Source organism: Alligator sinensis, unplaced genomic scaffold (assembly GCF_000455745.1).
Source record: "Alligator sinensis unplaced genomic scaffold, ASM45574v1 scaffold744_1, whole genome shotgun sequence".
Classification (NCBI taxonomy): domain Eukaryota; kingdom Metazoa; phylum Chordata; order Crocodylia; family Alligatoridae; genus Alligator; species Alligator sinensis.
In genome coordinates, this window is record NW_005842241.1 from 379,045 (window position 1) to 400,754 (window position 21,710).

Below are 21,710 nucleotides of genomic sequence, written 5' to 3' on the forward strand. Positions count from 1 at the left end.
TTCCCTAGCAGTTTCCCCTCTTTCGGAGCAGGGCACCTCAGTGCTCTGCGACAACCTGTTCATTAGTTGGTCTGTTAAGATCCAGTGTACTTAAGTCTGGGTCTGGATAATAGGTTTAATAACTGGTACTGATTTGGGAAATAGGCCTATCCACTGTAAATATGATCCTTTGTCTACCCATAATGGAAGTATCCCTTGTTTCTACATGCTTGTTGTCAGTAAATAGAGATCCTTCCACATAGTTAAAAATGTTAAAAGTTGTCAAGAAAGGCCTAAAAATAACCTCTTCCTTCCAACCCACTACCTACCTCATTACTAGTCCAATGGTGCAATTTAGATCATTTGAGACAGAGGAAAAACAATCAATGGAAAAAAAAACTTATTTTTCTACCACATCATCAACAATAGGTACTGTAAGAAAAGGAAATTTTAACACAGACTTATCAAATCCACTACTTTCCCTTACCCTTGATTCTAATTTAAATAGGAGTTTTAATTCACTGCCTGGCTCTATCCTCCCAGGAGAAGACCTGGATGCATAAAACAACCCTACAACAGAAAAACAAAAGTGATCAAATCCCCAAAGGCTATCAAACATAAATGTATTCTTTTATTTGCTTTAGGTTGTTCTTAATGGAAAGCTGTTCACATATGTACAATATGCAAAACTAGAAGCTTTCTAAAATCCTCACCAAAATATATAATGAGAGATATTTACTTGCCTTGGTGCCTCTTCCACAACTTTTTGATTTCTTCTTTGAATGGAACACTCTCTCTCATTCAGCCACAACGCATTGCCATGCTTATCTCCCAAAACCTAGAAAAAATGTTGTTATTAACAAACAAGAGCAAACATCTGGCCTTTGACATTCTGCAATAGGAGTACTAGGGACAAGCAACCTACTTTGAAGACACAGTTTGATGAGTTCATGAAAGGGGTTGTATGATGGGACTGCCCGAGACAGAAGGGAACTGGACATGGTGACCAAGAGGTTCCCTTGAGTCATTTGTTCTTAAATGCCCATATTTGCCTAAATGTTTCCCCAGTCTTCTCCTCCCACATCCAACTTTGTACCTTCTTTCATGCTGCTTCCTATCCTTAGGGCATTTTCATTTACAATATCTGCTTCCTCATCTTATGAGTCTCTCCATATAACCTCTTTTGTCTATGCCAATTCTAATGTCTTATCCTTTAAAAATGAAGTACTCCAATGAAAAATGACTAGATAAAAATAGAATCACGATACTCATACACCTGTACCTGGTGTGAATGCAGTTGGTACACCATATTCAGTGATAAGAAGTTTTATTATTTTTGTGCTTTTCAGCGCCACAAAATAAGTACAGCTGAGTGCACTTTGCTCATATGCCAACAAAATAATTATAAAGAAAAGGGGGAATAATCCAGGTAGATGAAACAAAACTCTCTGAGGTTTGACTTCAGTAAGACTTCTTATGTGCAAAAAAGTTAATCACAGGCTAAACTGTGATAATGGATAAGAATCAGGATACCCAGCACCTTCCAGGAACTCCAGTGAGAGTTCCCACTCCTACTCACAGCTTATCCAGTTCAGGACAGCAGCACCTGAACTCTAGAAATTCCCATGGAGACTTCTTTAACAGAAGAATAGAGTTGGCATTAAAAATGTTTACATTATTATACAGGACTCAAAAGTAGAGTAGTTTTGCTCTGGTGGTATCTCTCTTCTGAAATCAGTGAATACTGCTTTTTCTTTGCTTTTGTGACCAGTCCCATCTCAGACCCTCTCATCAAGGCTGGCCAAAAATAATCCACTGGAGCTTTTTTGGCAGAAACTGTTTTCAATTAAACAAACTTTTTTTCCTGAAAAGTGTGGGCTCACAGTGGAATTTCAACTTTTCATTTGACAAAAAAGAAAGCAGAAATTGCCAATGGAAATTACAACAAAGAAGCGGTAGAGGGTTGTTCCCACCCATTTATCAAAACTTTCCATGAGGAAAAACAAAAAATTTTCATTGTTTTCAACTGTATGTTCTTATAGCAAAATCACTGCATTCTTGCCTTTCTTCTCCCCAGTTTTGAAACACATGCAACCTCTAGGGAAGTTGTTTATAATACTTCTCATGTTTGCAGTCTGTATCTTATAACTGCCATTGTGCTTTTATCCACAACTGCAGATATTAATGTTTAATACCTGCATTCAAGACACAGCTCTTAACCATCAGGCTTAATAGTGTAAGCAAGGAACATCCAAAGCTGGCCCTTTAATTCTATCCAGAAGCCGAACAAAACTGAAAAAAGTAATTGTTTTCAGAATGCATTTACCAAAGAAATAATGATCTTTCATTTCTAGTGGGATGAATCAAAACGCACCTCTTTAATTAAAAAATATGTGTTCCACCTATAGCATTTTTTCCTCAGTGGTAATAAAAGGAAGATATTTATCAAACTATTACCAAAGAATAGTCTTTTTTGTGAGACTGCAAGATTTGTTTCTTACTGGTATTTGAATTTGCAGACTCCCTTTTACACTAAATAATAAAATATAATTTATTGTGCTTTCTTCCCCTTTTTTTTGGATTTAGCCAAACACAATTTCCAGTGACAGTATTTGGTATTTGGCCAAATACTTTTATAATTAGACACTCAGTTTAACCTTACTTTAAACTCAGGTCCTTCATGTCAGATATTCTGGGAGAACAAGATGCCCAGATCAATGCAAGCTATAAAGTCTATTTGGACTCTTTTTTCCTGTTAATTGTTTTAGCCTTTTCTTATGTTTTACAAAGTGATTGTTTTATAGGTAGACACAGGAAACTCCTTACTTACATTTTTAAGTAACCAGAGTCTTGGAGCTGTGAGAGAATGTTAAAAAAAAAAGTTCTGTTTAAAACTTACTGTTAAATTAACAAATATTTGGCATTTGGTCCCAAATTGTTTATACATTAAATAGTTTGAAAATAAATCGAAGTCAATGTCCCACACTGGTTTAGAACATTAAGTTTAAATTGTGTATATATCTTTAATATACCTTTACAAGATCAAAATACATGCAACAAAAACAAGATTAATCATTACCTGTGTTATAAATAAAATGATCAAGTATTAAAATCAATGGTGTTTGTTTAATATTTGTATAATTCTTCTATTTATGGAGGCACATTGTCCTTAAAAGTGATACTGCTAATGTTTTTGAAAGATAAAAGTACTTTAATAAGATATAAATAAAGATGGATAGCAACATTGGCTCTAATTCACTAAAAAACTGAAGCATTTAATTCAGTCAATCCCTATTTCGGAAGATTTCTTTAATTGCAAGCTTTTGGGCACAAACACCCTTCATCAGGCATTGGAGAAAAGATTGTAAAAGTTCTCCTGGGTAGAAATTCATTTGTTCCCAGGAGAACTTTTACCATCTTTTCTCCAATGCCTGATGAAGGGTGTTTGCGCCCAAAAGCTTGCAATTAAAGAAATTTTTTTGCAAAAATCTTGTTGGTCTAATAAAAGATATCATTTCTACTACGGGTCATGATTGTTTTTTCCACTGGGCCAATATGGCTACAACCTGGATACCTATTTAGGAAAGCACTTACACATACATTTAAAGTTACGCATGTGCATGCCTATTGACACCAAGAGCATTCTAGGATTGGCTTCTCAAAAATATCAACTGAATTTCTTATTCCATTTTCAGTCTTCTTAAAACTGCCTTGTTTCCCACTTGTGGTGGTAGTTTCTGGGTTTTATGGACATAATGAAACTGACTACATATGTTCATATGCACAAGTTTTGCATCTATTCCCCTGGGAGCAGAATCGAGCCTTAAATTGCTTCTATAAGCATACAAAGGGAAAAAATAAGGATGAATAGTTAAACTCTTTGCGTGCTTTTTGTTCATTTGGGGGAAAGAAGATGTATGTAAATTGGGGGTATGGAGGTATTTTTTTAATAACATATAAAATCTGACAGTCACTATTACTCTGTTAAGAAACTGCTTACTTTAAGACCCTGATCTTTCCAATATTCATGTATGTGCCTAATTTTAAGCATCTGAAGAATCCCACTAATGCCAATGGGACTTCTCACATGTTTAAAATAAAGCAACATGCATGAGAATCTGTAGGATCTGAATCTAGAATGAAACATTACTACATAAAGAGCATTTACCTTCATCTAGACTCTTTTATAGTTTTTTAATCTTTAAAAACCTAGCAAGATACCCAATAGCTGAAGTTTTACTATTTTTTTCCTTTTTTTAATCATTTTGGAAACAGAAGAGATGGTATATGATATCAAAGAGAAGAAACAGTGGTTTACAGTTTCAAAAAAGTGCTCACTTAAAGACATATTAAAAGGACCCTATTTCCAGAGGCCTGATAACAGCACTTTAGGAAAAATCAAGCCACTTTCAAGTCCATCAAGCTGAGCACCACAAAAAAGACGGTCAAAATGACTGGTTACTTTTGAAAACTAAGGTATGAATTCCTAGTTGTTTGACCTCTGTAGTGAATTAAGATATAGACTGAAACTTACTGGTTTAGTACACACCTATCCCCAGTCAGTCAAAAGTTAAGGTTTAACATTCACCCCTAGCAAAATGATGGACTTTTCAGAGCCCTGGGCTGGAACAACCCAACTCAGGTATCAGGCAGGCTGGTGTTCCAATGAAGCCACTGCCACAACAGCACCAGTGGCTTTTCCCCATCACTACTTCTCCCCGTCCCCTAGCTGCAGGATGGGCACAGCTCTTTGCAGGCTGGCCCCAGGTTCTCTCCTCAGTGTTTGGCTCCAGCCTAGGTGCAGGCAAAGCTTCCCACAGCCAAAATGCCACCAAAACCCCCAGCTCTGTGGACCGGATATTCAGCAGATAAGTTGTTGCCACCGACCCCTGCCCTAGCAAATATATTTGCCCACTTCCCTGATACTACAGTAAATCTGTGGTTAGGCAGAAGTTTTAAATGAAAAAAAAAATCATAATCAGGTCACATCATGCATGTGACTGGACATATTCAGCTGTGTCAAAGGGGCTGAATATTGTTCTCTTACCAAGCACTCCGCATAATCAGCAGGATCTTTTGGTTTCTTATATTAAGTATTGAGCTGCTGTCAGAGTATCTCAATCTCTCCCTAAAAAAAATCATGTGGCAAATTATAAAGAATTTGTATTTTGGACTGGAAAAATAAGTGAAACTTCTGTTAAGGAGACTGACATGCTCATTATAGATTTCTTGTCAGAAAAGATTAAGTCAGGGTTACTTGTACCCACAGTTAATTCCTTCAAGTATGACATGAAAAAATATACTCAAAATATTAAAAAGGCAAGCCTCTCTAACAAAACCTTTTTCTTTGTGAAACAGATGTTGTTTGGCATCAGTAGTTTTATTTTGGTTTATAGGATGTCTAGTGATACAACACATTGGAAAAACATGTCAAGTAAATGATTTCCTAGGTCTAAAAGCACTTGCTTGGGCCCTTAGAGGGTTAGAACTTTGATTTTTCAAAATTCTAACATAAAAAGTCTCAATTAAAAATTAGTAATAGTGAAACATCTTTATATTCTTTTGCTTAGAGTATTAAGCAACCTAACAGAAACTTATTCAGTTTTGGTTTGGGTTGTGCACAAAACTCTGATTTGATTCTGTAAACCATGTATTCTGTGCCCAGTATTTTGTCAGCTGAAATAATAAATCCACATACAAATTATTTAATTCCAGGAACATTTTATAAATTAATCCAAAAAGAGGCATGATGTGATACCTACTCTTCCCCTGTACATAGTTAGAGGAATATTCTAGGGCATTATTTTACATGGATATGATTTTGTTCCCATATCAAATTGATTGCAATATAAACAAACCCTGTGAGAACAATCACTTTACTTTCCTTTATAGAAATAAATACATAAGACTACATTAAAATGTAAAGAAATTCCCTGAAGAAAATCTAAAGGTCATTGTTTTTTAAAAAGAACTTTACTATGAAAATGTAAATAAATGTAGAAGTTTCTCAAACTGTGTAAGATCTGTACCTTATCTTTTTAGTTTTAATTCATTCTACATATGTATCTGATACTACTAACATAATATAAATCAAGGACTGGGAAGTTTACACAGTGAAGGCCAATAAAATTCTTTAATATACATAAAACTATACTTTTTAGTACAATATTCAAGCATCATAAAAGTGCTGATATAGTTGTGACTGGGCCTCCAGTCTTAAAAGCTCTGTTCTTAATCATCCGAAACTTTTTTTATATATTTTTTTTGTTCTTGTATAAGTGCCAAAGGAAACTGTTTTGGAAAAAGTTGTAATGCTGTTACTCTGGAGGAGAGAGAGACAGGGGATTTTTTTGTTTTATTTTTTATTGAACACTAAAATTGTTTTCTCTTAGTTAAGACATAATTCCTTGTTTGTGTATTACATCTAAATCACAGATTTTGTTTTAAAGTTTCAGATTCAGTGAAGTGCTTTAAGAAGATTCGTAACTCTCATATGAATAAAACTTGTATTCAACTTTGTAAGGAACTGCATATAATACTCATAGCATTCATCCAAGTATCTCCATTTGCTTCAAGGGAGCTATACCAATTTATACCAGCTGGGGAACTGGCCCAAGATCAGAATTAATCTTCTTTAACAACTAAGCTACCCAGGTAAAATGATACTTCTGTACACTGTGAGTAATGAGCCTACACATAACTCATATCTTAAATGGTGCAACTGATCTCAAAGCGAAGATAAGCACATTGTTTAATTATACACCTCAGACATTACAACACAAGCGAGACCCTCATTTAGCTTTTCTATGTTGGTTTCTTCCTAATGTATCTAAAGGAAGCAAGCAACCCCTCTCTAGCCAAACAAGAAAAGGTTAACTGAGCTCTGAAAGAAGTCTGGTCTAACCCACCTTAGCATGAAAAATGCTCCAACAGTGTGATGTGAACAGGAAAACGGAGAAAAATTAGAGGCAAATAGGTTTTTAAGGTTCAGACAGATAACAGGAACACAGATTTTTCCTGACCTCCTTGAAGGCAATGGGTGACAAACAAATGAATAATTTGTGAAAATGCAAAAAGCTTTCTTAAGTACGGTAAATAACCATATTGGGGTAGATAACCCCAAGCTAATATATAGATGAGTAAACGATAGATAAATATATGGATGGATAGATGCCCACGTCTGGCCCTCTCTATCAGAAGAGGGGCCAGGCTTACGTGCCTCTTTTAACCAAATTTTCACTCAGCCAGGTGGAAGATTATGGTATGAGGGATATACTATTGTAATACTGCCAGAGGAGGCAGCTAAAAAGATGCAGTTGAATAGCACATATCACAGCCACCTTAGACACAAACTCCCTCCAGCATCTGGACTCTCCAATTTTAGGTTTAGAATAGACTCCCACAGATTTCTTACCACCCACCAACAGGCTGCCTATCACAAGGAGCATTATTACCTGGGGCATCCACCAGAATCTATTTTAACATGTTGCTTGAGAAAACAACTAAAATCTAAGCCACAGTCTCCGAGTCCCCTGGCAGATATTAATTTAAACACACGATGGGATCTGTGGAATTTTATCCAGATCCCAAAAACTGTGTTCTGTGCCATACCAGACATTCAAGATCCAGGACCTTTAAAGCCACACCATGAGGCCCAATGTCAGGGATGGGTCGCAGCCAGCTTTAAACTTGCCAATGCTGAACCCAGCTTTAAATGTTACCAGAGGTCCCCCCTGCAATGGAAAATTAAAACCAACTGTTCAGCCCAGCACTGGGTCTGTCTGATCTCGCTTTAAATGTCCTCCTGTAGGAGGTGGGGGAGGAAGGTGAGAGGGGCTGATGGGCTCCTTCCATACCAGCAAGCTTAAAGCCCGTCTTGTCAGTCATGGATTGGGTTTTAATATGCTACACTATCACATTAAAGCACCATCCAAACCAGCCACAAAGAGCATCTAGGTAGAACATGTGGCATGTTACAGCTCATCACGTGATTAACATGTTAAACCATCCAATAAATATAATGTCTGCCAGGCACCTTAGAAATAGAACAGAGTTTGATATCCCTAACATCCTTACAGTTGTAACAAATATGAACGTGCTTATAGTCATAATGCATGTTTAGTCACACTAGAACCCCAAAAGGTTCAATCATTTCAGGTCTTACCCACAAAAGCAGAACAAACCTGGATTTCTATGTGGCGAGGGTTATCAATGAACTTTTCTATCAACAGTCGATCATCACCAAAACTTGAAGCTGCTTCTTGAGAAGAAAACCTAAAACCTTCCCTTGAAAAAAGAAACAAAGAAAAAATAGGTTGGCAAAAACGGAAATTAAGTCTGCTAGGACCTGAATCACTGGGAGTTTTGCTATTCACTTATATTATACTATCAGTGTAAGCATTTTTGTGTCTCAACATAAATGCTAATTTCACAAAGCATGAATTAATTCCTGTAACAAACAGATTTTACTTTTGTGTTTTTTCTTGAAAAGGCGGATGAAAAGTAAAAAAAAAAAAATCAATAAAGGGAACTCCAGACGCATTTAATACATTTCAGAATTTTTCAGACAATTAGACAACGTTGAATAATGACTATTTACATTATTATTCAGTTAAAATAATTCAATAAATTTAAAAAATAACAGTTACAGAACTTTACATTTGGTAACAGTAAATCCCACCACTAATTGTTGTGATTCATAGTATCTCAATAACAGCCAAGGTTAGTTATATATAAAGTAGATTAAAGGACCAATTTCAGGTGCTTTGCTCTGTACCTTGTAAACTCAACAGCTACATACAGCTATACATACTTACAACAGCTTCCAACACAGTACTGTGTTTCTCAAAATATACAACTACACCCATTGCTCTTACATTCATTCCCCCCCTGCCAATCTACATGAGAGCTGGGCCTTACCTTGCACACTCCTTTATCAGATTTTCCCTCTTGCCTCCACATACTCTTTCATAAACAACCATTTGAATTTCATTTTTTTGGTTAATCAGATACCATAAACACTGGTTTTGCTTTCACTGAAAGAACATTTACCACTGTGGGTCATAACTTAAGTCTGTATGGGAAACTTACCACCTCTAGGTTATGGACAGAAATTACACATAAACCAGTATACGTGATCAGAAACTGGTTCAAATCTGTGACACAACGGAAGTTCAGTACATATAAACCTCAGGGTAGCAGGCTAGCCTTGACCCAAACTGTCTGCTCCAGCTGAGCAGGGAAGTGTGCTCTAGCACCCCCCTGGCTTCTGGCCTAAGCCACCGCAGGCATGTGGCTGCATTTCAAGAATCAGAAGTGAATGTCTGTTCACTTGCTTATCAGTTCAATCTGCACTGCAAATCTAAATAGCTTAGACTAAACTGCGAAGATTGAATTGATTCAACCTCAAGCTTTTTAACTGTCTGAACTTAGCCCTAGTGACAGCACCTTGAAGTGCACAGCACTGCTCTGGGCAGGCATCTTTCTAAATAGGAAGCAGGGGTAGCTGCCTGTGTAGAGTGCCTTCAGCAGGCAAATTAGCACAGCTGAGTGACAATGTGCCAACACTCACACAGCCAAGGCTTTTCTGCTTCCATTTAGGAAGAAATTGCCCAAGGAGTACTTAGGAACACCTCAACTAGGGATGCTAACTAAGTACTGGTGCAAATGTAGCCAGGAAGTGGCACTTAAGTTTAAATCAAATTTTCATAAGAAAGATTGCCTATGATGCAGAGGGCCCAACAGGCAGCATGAAGCTTTCTACTATCCCTTCACCTGGCAGAAAATGGTTCTCTACTAGCCCCAAATAGATCAGTAAAGGGGAAAGGTTTGGATAGAACCACAGTATTGTAACCTATGGAAATGTGGTAGTTCTACCAAATGCAGGGGTGCGACATACAAGCAACTCCTGGTATAGTGAAATCTGGAACAGCAGCCATGGAAGGACTATGCTTTAGTATACCCTCGGTTCCTCTCTCAGTTAAGGCTGCTTGGAAATCTTGTGTCCTCCACACCAGTGCCCTGAACAAAACCCACACATCATTTTTTCTGAGTTTGGGATAAATGAATCTGGCCTTGCACTGTGCACAAAAATGAGAATATTTAATATCCTCCTCCTAGATTTCTGGATTTAGCTAATGCTTGCTTTGTAATTTAAGTAGATGTGAATTTGTTTAATGTGCATTTGGCAGTTTCCTTCAGCCAGCCTTTTTATTTGTTTAAGTTAAAACATTAAATTACTTATTCAAGAGAAGGATGGACTTTAGGTGTAGGGTATCCATTCTCCAAAAAGAGTTATGTTCCACCATTCTCCATAAAGAGTTATGTATGACCCAACTAAGGAATAAAAAACATAGATACATACACACATAAACAGATATACCTGCAGTTATTAGAACACGTTTAGAGTTATTTTAACTCTTAAATCAAAGGTTTTGTTTCTTTTAGTAAACATTCTATCAGAAAACATTATACACAATTGATTGACTACTATATTTTTCCTTCACTGAAGCATGTGCTAATTAAAAAATCCAGACTGCAATGCTTGTTAAAAAAAAAAATAAAAAAAAAAATCAATATGCCTAATTACCTAATCTATACATCTGTAAAACCTAAAAATATGTGATTTTCTCAATTAAGTATTCTGATCTTACTGACACAGTTGTATTTGTGTTTGCACCCATGGTGTGATAATATGATAATAAATAAATTTCACTCATTTTAAAAAGTGACTAAAAGACGTTTTCAGATCACATCCACATAAACTAAGCTAGAGTTTGGATGAAAGCCCTTCAAAGAAAAATTGAAGCACACCAGAAAGCATTTGTATTTTAATCATCCCTTTTCTTTGATTCTGTCCTAAACCAGTGATACAGCAAAGCATTGGGAGGTATGGTCTCAGAACCACATCAGAGCGGAGGTTGGCTTGAGATGGCAGAACCGGGAGGTTGCCTTTGCAAACAGAACTGTCCTAGGCTATGAAAAAGGTGCTTCAGTGTGCCCTTTTCACCTACAAAAATTGCCAAGAAATATAACTTTAAATAAATGCACATGGGAATCCTCCAATTCACTGTCGGCTGACTTGTAATGGAATGATACAGGACCACCGTACGCCTTCAGTACGGAGCTGAGCCTCACTACTATTACTCTAGTAAACTGACTAAATGAAACTGGAGACAAATGTGACATTATATTCTTCAATACTAAAATCTAAACTACATGCCAATTAATGAGAAAAAAATTAAAATAATAGCCCTGACATTGTACAGACACTACAAAGAGATTTTCTGTCCAGTTCTGTTTTTTTTGAAAACCTAATCCAAAATCTTAAAAGGAGGTCTAGTTAAAAATAAAAGCCTGGTAATCATTAATACAATGGAATATTTCTAAAATGGCAACTGCTTAATACAGTGCTCTAATAAATTTCTAATGAATGTTAAAATGTTTTTAAAAATCTATATTACAATGAAACAAACACCAAAAATGATGTCTGCTATTTCAGCCTGCTAGCAAATTTATTTTAAATACTTCCATAATTTTTCATGATAGTCATGGCATGTATACTATATCAATCACTTGCTTCATATTTCTATCATTTCCATCAAAGTAATCAAATTATAAAAAGAAAAATAGCTGCATTTATTTTTCCCCTTATAAAAATGGAATTTCATAAATTTTGTTGGCTTTCTCTATTCACTTCTAGTATTTTTTTCCAAATAACTAATATCCAATATAATTTATGATTATGCCTTATTTCAAGGCATTGATTGATCCCTAATTAGTAAGTATCTACCCAAATTGAGGAGGCAAGCAGCCAGTTTCATGGGCAGATCATGGGGCCGGCTTCCACTTTCATAGGCTTACTACGGCAGAAGTCCCCCATGTTTTTGATTGGCCGAGGACCCCTGGTGGCCTTACCCCCCACCGCTGGTTGGCCAAGAGGGCTGTCCATCATGTGGTCCCTCCCCCTCACCACTGATTGGTGAAGGGACAGGTCCACACAGCAAGCATCACCCTCAGCCAATCAGGGGTAGGGGCAGCACCCACCTTGCCTGGTCCCCTTCATGTCAGCAGCTCCTTTCCACTTTACCCCTTCCCATCCAGCAGCCACACGGCTGGGCTGCAGTGGTCATGAAGACTCCCACTCCCACTGGGGACCCAGCATTTTATTTTTAATATTTTTTTTGTCCACAGATTTTGTGAACATTCCCCAATTTCGTAATTTCCATGAAATCACGATTTGAGTAGGTCCCTATTAATTAGATGCAATTTGATATTTTTGGCCAGAATTACAAAATTACAGGATGCAGGGACTGAATAAAAGAAAGCTCCCAATAATACTGTTCGTCATAGTCCTTTCTTCACTGCTATAAAAGGCCCCACTTACACTTAAGGCATGATTAATTGGTTCTTTATGTCTTAAGTGGTTACCTAGCCACATGTTCAATCAATCAATGGCATGATAAAAAGAGGAATAAGCTACAAAGTTATTCCACAAAATACATTAAATAACTTTGTACCTACTTCCTATCACACCATTGATTTAACATGTGGCCAAAGGACCCCTGTGGCTGGGAGCCCCATCACCTGATCAGAGCTTCCAGCTAAGGGTGGGGGAGGGAGCATGTGAACTTGAGCCTGGGAGCTCCCAGCTGATGCTGGCTCCCAGCCATAGAAGCACATACCCCTGCAGCAGGGAGCCCCATCAATTGACATGGCTCCCAGCAGCAGTTAACTCAGCGGCCCAGCCATGGAGGCACTCAAGGTACCCCGCAGCCATGAGATCACAACTGACATGGTGTCCCAGCCACAGGTGTGCTCCAGGTAGGAGGCGACAGACTCTATGGATGGGGAAGAGAGTTATGATGTACCCTAACTTTAGCAAGGCTTTTGACACTGTCTCTGATGATATTCTCATTAATAGACTATGGAAATACAGACTAGATGAAAGTACTGTAAGATGAATACAGAATTGGTTGGATCGTTGCGCTCAACAAGTAGTCATAAATGGCTCAGTCTAGCTGGGAGGAGGTATTAAGTGGAGTTTGAGGTCTCTCCTGGGTCTGGCATTGTTTAACACAGGGGTTTTCAACCTTTCTGAGTCAGTGTACCCCCAACGGCCAGTTGAGAAGGAAGGAATCCCCCGGCGGCCAGTCAACGAGCGGGGTGGGGGGCCCCCCAGCAGCCAATCAGCAACCAGGATGGAGGGGTCCCCCAGCAGCCAGTTGACAAGCAGGGGGGTGGGTTCCTCAGCAGCCGATCGGTGACTGGGAGGTGGGGGTGGTCTCCCACAGCCAGTCGGCAAGCATGCCAGCGGCATGGTGATGGAAGAAGTGCTGGCGGCATGGTGGTGGCAGAAGTATCAGCAGTGGAAATGCCAGTGGTGCAGCAGCAGTGAAAGTGCCAGCGGTGGCACGCACTGATGAGTACCCCCTGAGACCACCCCAAGTCCCCCCAGGGATACATATGCCCCCCAGTTGAAAACCCCTGGTTTAACGTATTCATTAATGATTTGGATGATGAGATTACGTTCAAGTTTAGCAAATTTGCAGATGACATCAAGTTGGATGGACCTGCAGATGCACTGAAGGGTAGGGCTAGGATCAAGAATGACTTGGATAAACTGAGGAAATGGTCTGAAATCAATCAGATGAGAGAGTCATCAAAGAGAAGTGCAAAGTCCTGCATTTGGACAAATACAGACTGGGGAACGAGCAGCTTAGGTTGCAGTACTACAGAGAAGGACCTGAGGGTTACAGTGGACCATAGGCTGAATATGAGCCATCAGCATATTCTTGTTTAAAAAAAAAAAAAAAGCCAACAGCATACTAAATTTTATTAACAGAAGAGTCTCTTACAAATCAAGGGAATTGATTATTCTGCTCTATTCAGCACTAATAAGCCCTTACCTGGAGTACTATGTTCACCAGACTAATGGTAATTTTTTGTCCCTCACAACTTGGGCTGCATTGAAAACAGAATGCTAAAGAAGAATTAAAAAACCCCTCATTTCTTGCCTATGCTACTTGCTTTGAAAATCGGAGCCAGTGTATATCAGTGATGTTTATATGAACAAGAAAATCAAATGAAAATACAGCAAAAGCTCTGTTATCCAGCACCCATGGGGAATTGGGGGGGGTGGGAGGGAGGGTGCTGGATAACCAAACAGGCCTGTTACCTCAGAGGCATCTTTGCTTGGACGGGTCGCCACCCCTCACACCGCATCCAGTACACCAGACTTTCATTCCCTAGTGTCAATGTGGCAGGGGACAGGGAGCGGGCCCCCACATAGGTTGCTTTGCCCCAGGCCATGGCCCAAAGTCGGCAAAGTGGAATTCAAAGTCGACCAGCATGCCAGTTAATAGAGCACGCCGGTTAATAAAGTGTCAGATAACATGGCTTTTACTGTACTTTACCATATTTCTTAGACAAGGCAAGCAAACTATATAAAAAATTTTCACAATCTAGTTGTCATTTATAATAAATTAATGTTTACTACAAAAATAAACTGAAATGTCCCTCTTCATATTTCTAATTCTCAAATTAAATCTTCCTAATATAAAATTTTCCCCCAACTCTTAATCTCAATTTACCTCTCTGTGACTGTTCAAAACATTTAGCCAACTTAAGTAAAGCTCACCTTCACTGCTTCCTAGTTGCAAATTTTGTGAATTAATATTTTCTCAATTAGATCAATAATGCAAATGCAGTTTCTCTGTAAATTATACTTTTTTCCCCCTCAGTAACTAGGTGTTTTTGATCCTCTCACTTTCTACACTTTCTTTAATGTAAGGAAACTTTGCAAAGACAAGGGAAATGTAACACTAGCAACAACAAAAAAGGCATATTTCATAAACAAGGCAGATATTACTAATTTTTGGTACTATTACAACTTCATCATCAAGATAAACTAGAATATCCCAGACTAGATTCTGTTAACATCAGCAAGAGAGGCCCTCTCACAAGCACAAAACTTGCCTTAATTTCTTTTAAACAATTTAGAAATCATCATTCTATATTAGTTTTCATTTTTAAGTAACTTAACTTTTTATGATTGCTGAACCAAATCAACAGTTTAGCTGATTTAGTACAACAGCAGGTACAGACATTTGCTCTCCCAGGAGAAACTATCCTGGGACGATTTAACCCTGGTTGTTCCCAGGTCATTTTTCTTCTGGAGTGACCAATTTTATTTTGAGAGGAAAAGCCACAACATCTGGATTTTCATGAACATTGCCCAATTTCGCAATTTTCATGAAATCGCGATTTAAGTAGGTCTCTATTAATTAGATGCAATTTGATATTTTGTTGAAATATTTTGGTCGAAATCATGGTTTCTTCTGAGAGAAACCCAGGAGAAAATGAATGTCTGTATGAGGCCTGTCCAAGATCAAGATGGTAATTCTGGTTTCCAAAGCAATGGGAACAAAGCATCTTTAGAAGTAAGATATACGTTATCTTAAGTACTAATTCTAAATGTGGGCATTATTTTAGAATTAGATTAGAGCAGAAACAAGCTAGAGGAAGCAGGACACAGATAAAACTGGTTTCTAAAACTTGTTGAAGCACTAGATATTGATTTTGGATACTTTCTCCCACGTGTGCTGGCTCTCCTAACATGGAAAGCAATGAACTTCAACAAAAATGACAAAAATGTACCTAAACTTGAATCTTTTTTGTGACACAAAATTATCTAACAGTTCACTGAAGACATATCAGAATAAATCATTCTGTGACACTGCTAATGCAATGAATTGCAACTGGACTCCTGATTGATGTCACAGAAAAATGCATTCTGAAATGTTTTCAATCATCTAGAAAGTACTGAGAAGAGTTCAGGGGGCCAGAAGACAACTTTTACTAAAAAAAAAAAAAAGAAGATTACTTTTGCACTGAATAAATCATCTCTGTGTTGCATGTGCTCACTCTCTCTCATACACACATGCACTAACTGACTGTGACTTTAACAAAAATCAGGCCTGCGCGAATAGGGAAGTATTAAATTCAGATCCAGATTTGGCCAATTCAGAGGACAATGGTTCAATTTGGAGATTCGGATCACTGTCCCGAATTGATTCGGCCGAATCGGCTTCAGAAGATTCAGCGAGATTTGGTGATTTGCCATAGACTATAATGGGGAATCACTGAAATACCTATAACTTTGTCATTTGTTGGTAGATTTGGATGAAAACAGCAGAGATGGTACCCCCTTCTGAGGGCATGAAGCCTGCCAAGTTTTAAGGAGATAGGTGCATGTGTTTCTGGGAAACTGCACCTCAAACTCCTGAAAGCAACATTCATGTCACTTGTGTATGCTAAGGCAGATTTGGATGAAAACAGCAGAGATGGTAGCCTGTAGCAGGGGGCCTTCCCAGTGCTGGTTAGATCTCTGTCCACTCACCTGTTTCTGGGCCAGCGGTCCACCCCTCTTTCCTCAGGCAGAAACAGCTCACAGAAGGGACAGAAAGGCTGCAGACAGAGGCTTATATACTGCTTCTACGTCCCTTTCCCAGATCACTGCGCTTGGAAGGGGACTCCAGGAAAGATCACAGTCACTGGCCAGCTACAGATGTCAGTCTTTCCCTTCCTGCTCCCCCTTCCTCTTCTCAGTTTCTGTTCCCCTGAAAGAGTGCCTTATGAATCGCTGAACCTTTTTCCAAATCTTTTCCAAATCAATTCAGAGGCTCCGAATCGATTCAGAGCTTTCTTTTTAGTCTCCCGATTCGATTCGGATTCGGTGATTCAGCCTCTGAATTGGGTCAAATCTTCCCCAAATCAAATCGGTGACTAAAGGTTAGTACACCCCTACAAATCACGTAATTCATTACTGCCCTGACATGGCAAATACTCACTTGATGTTTTTCCACGTGCAACTCATCAGTCATGTAAGGCCCTTGCCACATTATTCTGAATGTGGCAAGGGCCACATTACACTTAAGAAATGACCAGGGATCCTGGTTTTCTCCAATTAAAAAAAATCCCCAACATTCGGTTAAAAAAGTAACCCCAAATCCACATTTTTTCCATGATTAAAATGAAACACCACTATATACATATCTATATATTATATCAGTGGTGTTTCATTTAAATCATGGAAAAATATGGATTTGGGGTTACTTTTTTTTTTAAACCAAAAATTGGGGGATGGGGGGGGGTTAAATCAGAGAAAACTGGGATCCCTGGAGATGATTAATAAGGTAATCACATCTGAAGTTGTGACACAGCCACATGTTCAACCAACTAACAGCATAATAAAACAAGAAATAAGCAACACAGTTATTCCACAAAAAATGTGTAATAAACTTTGTGGCTGGTTCCTATCATGCCATTAACTGAATATGTGATCTGGGTTCCCAGCCATGGGCAGACCATGCACCTCCAAGGCAGGGAGCCTGCAGCTGAACCAGGCCGCCAGCCATGAGAGTGCATAGCACGCCCCCTCCAGCTGGGTTCTCCGTCAGCTGACCCAAACCATTACCTTTATTAAACTGTATTGTAAGGCTTACAGAATGTGTCTACATTCTTTGTTCTGTGAACAGCTAGTAGTGTGGCTAATTCAGTACAAATCTATTTAATAATCTGCTGAGGAGGCTCCCAGACATGGGAGCTCGCTACTTGGTGGTACAACACACTAGCAATTGGGTATCATAGGATTTGACATGCAATCCCACAATCATACTTCCTGCCCTGCTTGTGTGTGGATTGTGTGGATAGTACATCAGATCCCATTGCAACTTTATCTGTATATCTGGCAAGGGCTTCAGACGCACACATGCACACTCCCCCCAGCTGACTGGAAATTAATATTTTAAAACAAATTATGTAACCCATTACTGCCATGGTACTGCAAGTACTCATTCAATGTTTTTACACACACAAGTAAAATCAGTGATGTTGAATTTAATAGAAATATCATATTTTCTCTCACATACCTTTTCCTAAAACTCAGCCCCCCAGAACTGACATGTGTTTTAAGTGAAGAAGCTGTTTTCCTTGCTGCAAAAGAAGCACACCTGAAGACACCATGCATGTCATGCAGCTGCCAAGATGGCAGAGTCCTGTTTTGCCCCACTCATAACAATTGCTTTCAGCTGAGCACCATAACATCTACCTGAAGCAGCGAGCTACTAGTATTGTCGTGATGAGGCTTCTGATATGGAATCAACACTCTAGCAATAGGAAATTATAAGAAGAACTACTTATAGTAAAGAACTAAGTTTTGCTACTACTATCCTTGCAAGAGTCCAGGGCCTAACCTTGTGTGACAGAGTTCTCCTGGAAACAATGTTCAGAAAATGTGGCATCCCAGGAGACAGTCTGGGTGAGACAACTGGCACCAGGAATTTCCTGGTGCCATGCTTTCTCAATACTATCTTTCCAGGAGGACTTACTCTATGTCACAGATTCATCTAAGTAGTTTTCTGCGTTCTGCCTTCCAAAAACAAGGTGTGTGTTCTATGGGGAAGGGGTGTTACATACACAAAAATACGGTAATTATGTATGTTTGTGTTGGCAGGATTGAAGCCCACCTGTTTATTTTAGTTAGAACATGGACCAGCATGCATCATATACTAAAAGACGTGCAATAAAAATATTTTTTACAGCACAAATTTACATCATGTCATAATAGAGAAATAATTTTAAAACCTTTTTTTAATTTTCCAGCAATAAACTGACTGTAATGACTGTGTAAGTATGAGATTGTTCTTTATTTTTTACAGCAACACTAGCACACAAATAAGAAACAAAGTAGATGGTACAATACAAAAGGAATAAAAGCAGATATTATCCTAGTTCTCCATTTATCATTTAATATCTGTTTGACTGTCAGTTCTCAGTAGTTTAATGGGACTTTGATAACTGTAGCATTCATCAAGGCTATTTTTTGGATGGTATCTCACCTGGTCTCTTCATCATCCCAAGCGATTCTCATGCCTTTCCCGCCACCACCTGCTGAGGCCTTGATCATGACAGGGTAGCCTAACAGCAGGGAAGAATTAGACAGAAGTTCAAACTTTGATCAGTTGGTAATATGAACATGACAACTGACCACATGTCCAATAATGAAGTAGACAATAACTGGTTTATTAGAAAGCAGATGATTTGGAGAGATTCTTTTTTATGGTACAACTAGGCTATCAGTACAATGATTTTTGATGCCATGAAAATGCTGCCTTCCCCATTTCATTTAGAACAAAAAAACAATTTTTTTTAATGTATGAACAGTTCCCAAATAGCAAAGAAAATGTTACATAAATGGATGTATTTGACCTCCAAAATAGCTTTCCTGAACAAACAAGCTATGTTACTCTCCTACTGTTAAAATAAATATTTATTCTGGTAAAATTAAAAGATATATACTTTATCAACAGGAATAGACAGTAGTGTCAAAAGTGTCAATAGGTAATTGCGGTAAACTTTAAATACCTAGCGACATCTCAAAATATCTATGCTGCATGCACATTAAGCAGGTGAATAAACATAATTAAACATGGATAATCATTATATGCTGAACTTGCTATAATCTTTCCAACAGAATGTAACAAAACTGTTTCCTCTAAGCTGATAAGGAACTAAAACTAAAGGAGGGGCAGAAATCTGACCACTCTTCCCGTACTGAATAATAATTTATTCCAGAGTAAGGTAACTTAATACTAGTGTTTGAGTCTGGTTCAAGAAGCTTCTTGAACATAAAAAATTGTAGCAGAAAAAGGTCATAACTATAAATTGTATTTAATTACAATAAACACTTCTGTTTAAATTTAAAATTATCTTCCAAAAGTTATTTCTTGTGTGTGTTGATGAATCTACCCTTCTCTTAGACTAATCTATAGAAATTAAGTAGTGAAAAAAGATTTGGGGGCTGTAGTGGATTCCCAAATCAATATCTTTATTAAATTGCACTGTAAGGCTTACAGGATGAGTCTACGTTCTTTGTTCTGTGAACAGCTAGTGGTTTGGTCATTCCAGTGCAAATCTATTTAATCTTCACTCGCTCCACTTGTTGTTTAACAAAACTGCTTCTGGACAGCATAAAGTTATTTTATTTTGACTTTGTCTGCATGATGGTGTCCATGGGGAGAAATGATAAAAAGCACATAAAATAATCATACAGAGAAAGTAATTTTTCCTACTTCATAAAACAAGATGAGGGAACACTGTACAAAATTAAATTCAAAACTAATAAGAGAAAATACTTTCCCACATGATATGCAATTAGACTGTGGAACTCCTTGCCTCTGAATGCAGAGGAGGCCAATATCTTCAAACAGTGATTAGATAACCATCTAGAACATCCAGGATGCTCACAGTTAATGGTAATCAAAAGACTACTGAAAGGATGCAAAACCTCATGCTTAAGTCTTAGATTACTTTCTAAACTACTGAATTTTGGGATGAGATCAAAAATCAGGGAAGAGGGACTTATCCCATATCTGCCTCTGTATAAATCAGTTTCTTGCATCTTCCTCTGAAGCACTTGTTATTGGATATTAGACTAGATCAATAACCAATCTGATTCACTACGGCAATTCCTATGTTCCAACTGAATATTATAAATTAAAATGAATGTTATGTGCTCCACAGGAATATCATGGGAGCATGGAAAAAAGTTTACCTTATTATCAATATTACCAATTATTTCAGCCTGGTATAGTTAATCATATTATTGCCTTGACTGGCTTATATAAGTAGACCCTACTGCTACTTCACTGACCATATTTTTGCAGAAAGGAGGTATATCAGAAGCAAGCACAGTGTGTGTGTGGTCAGTCTGAGGGGAAAAGGAGTCCAGGAGAGCTGGCTGTATTTTACAGAAATCTTACTGAGGGCACAGGAACAAGCCAACCCGATGTGCAGGAAGAATACTAAATTTGGCAGGCGACCAGCCTGGCTTAGCAGAGAACTCTTCAGTCAGCTTAAACACAAAAAGGAAGCTTACAAGCAGTGGAAACTTGAACAGATGATTAGGGAGAAGTATAAGAACATTGCTTGAGCATGGAGGGATGAAATCAGGAAGGCCAAAGTGCAAGTGGAGTTGCAGCTAGCACGGGACGAGAAGAGTAACAAGAAGGGTTTCTACAACTATGTTAGTAACACGAGGAAGATCAGGGAAAGTGTGCGTCAATTATTGAATGGGGGAGACAACCTGGTGACAGATGAGGAGTAAAAGGCTGAAATACTCGATGCCTTTTTTAACTCAGTATTCACAGGCAAGGTCAGCTCCCAGACTACTGCATTGGGCAACACAGTCTGGGGAGAAGGTGAGCAGCCCTCAGTGGTGAAAGTACAGGTTAGGGACTATTTAGAAAACCTTGATGTGTACAAATCCATGGGCTGGATGGGATGCATCTGAGGATGCTGAGGGAGTTGGCTGATGTGACTGCAGACTTGTGATGATCTGGGGAGGTCCTGGATGATTGGAAAAGGGCAAATATAATGTCCATCTTTAAGAAAGGGAAGAAGGAGAATCCAGGGAACTAAAGACCAATCAGCCTCACCTCGGTGCCTGGAAAAATCATGGAGCAGGTCCTCAAGGAATCTATTTCTAAGCACTTGTGGGAGAAGAAAGTCATCAGGAAGACAGCATGGATTCACCAAAAGCAAGTCATGCCTAACCAACCCAACTGCCTTCTCAGGTGAGATAACTGGCTCTGTGGATGTGAGGAAAGAAGTGGATGTGATATACCTTGACTTAAGCCAGGCTTTTGATACGATCTCCCACAGCATTCCTG

The 21,710-nt window shown here is 38.4% G+C and overlaps 1 protein-coding gene across 4 annotated transcripts in view; it reads right to left on the minus strand.

Annotated features, from left to right (window-relative positions):
- PCCA (propionyl-CoA carboxylase subunit alpha) overlaps window positions 1–21,710 on the minus strand; it is a 465,712-nt gene that overhangs the window by 289,902 nt on the left and 154,100 nt on the right. For all 4 annotated transcript variants that reach the window (XR_003094961.1, XR_003094962.1, XM_025208618.1 and 1 more), the window contains exons 8-10: window positions 18,879–18,957; window positions 8,163–8,265; window positions 723–817 (exon numbers count right to left, since the gene is read on the minus strand). Coding sequence is in view for 2 of the 4 variants with exons in the window: in XM_025208618.1 (XP_025064403.1) it covers window positions 723–817; window positions 8,163–8,265; window positions 18,879–18,957 (277 nt within the window). In the remaining 2 variants the exon portion in view is untranslated. The remainder of the gene's footprint in view (window positions 1–722; window positions 818–8,162; window positions 8,266–18,878; window positions 18,958–21,710) is intronic.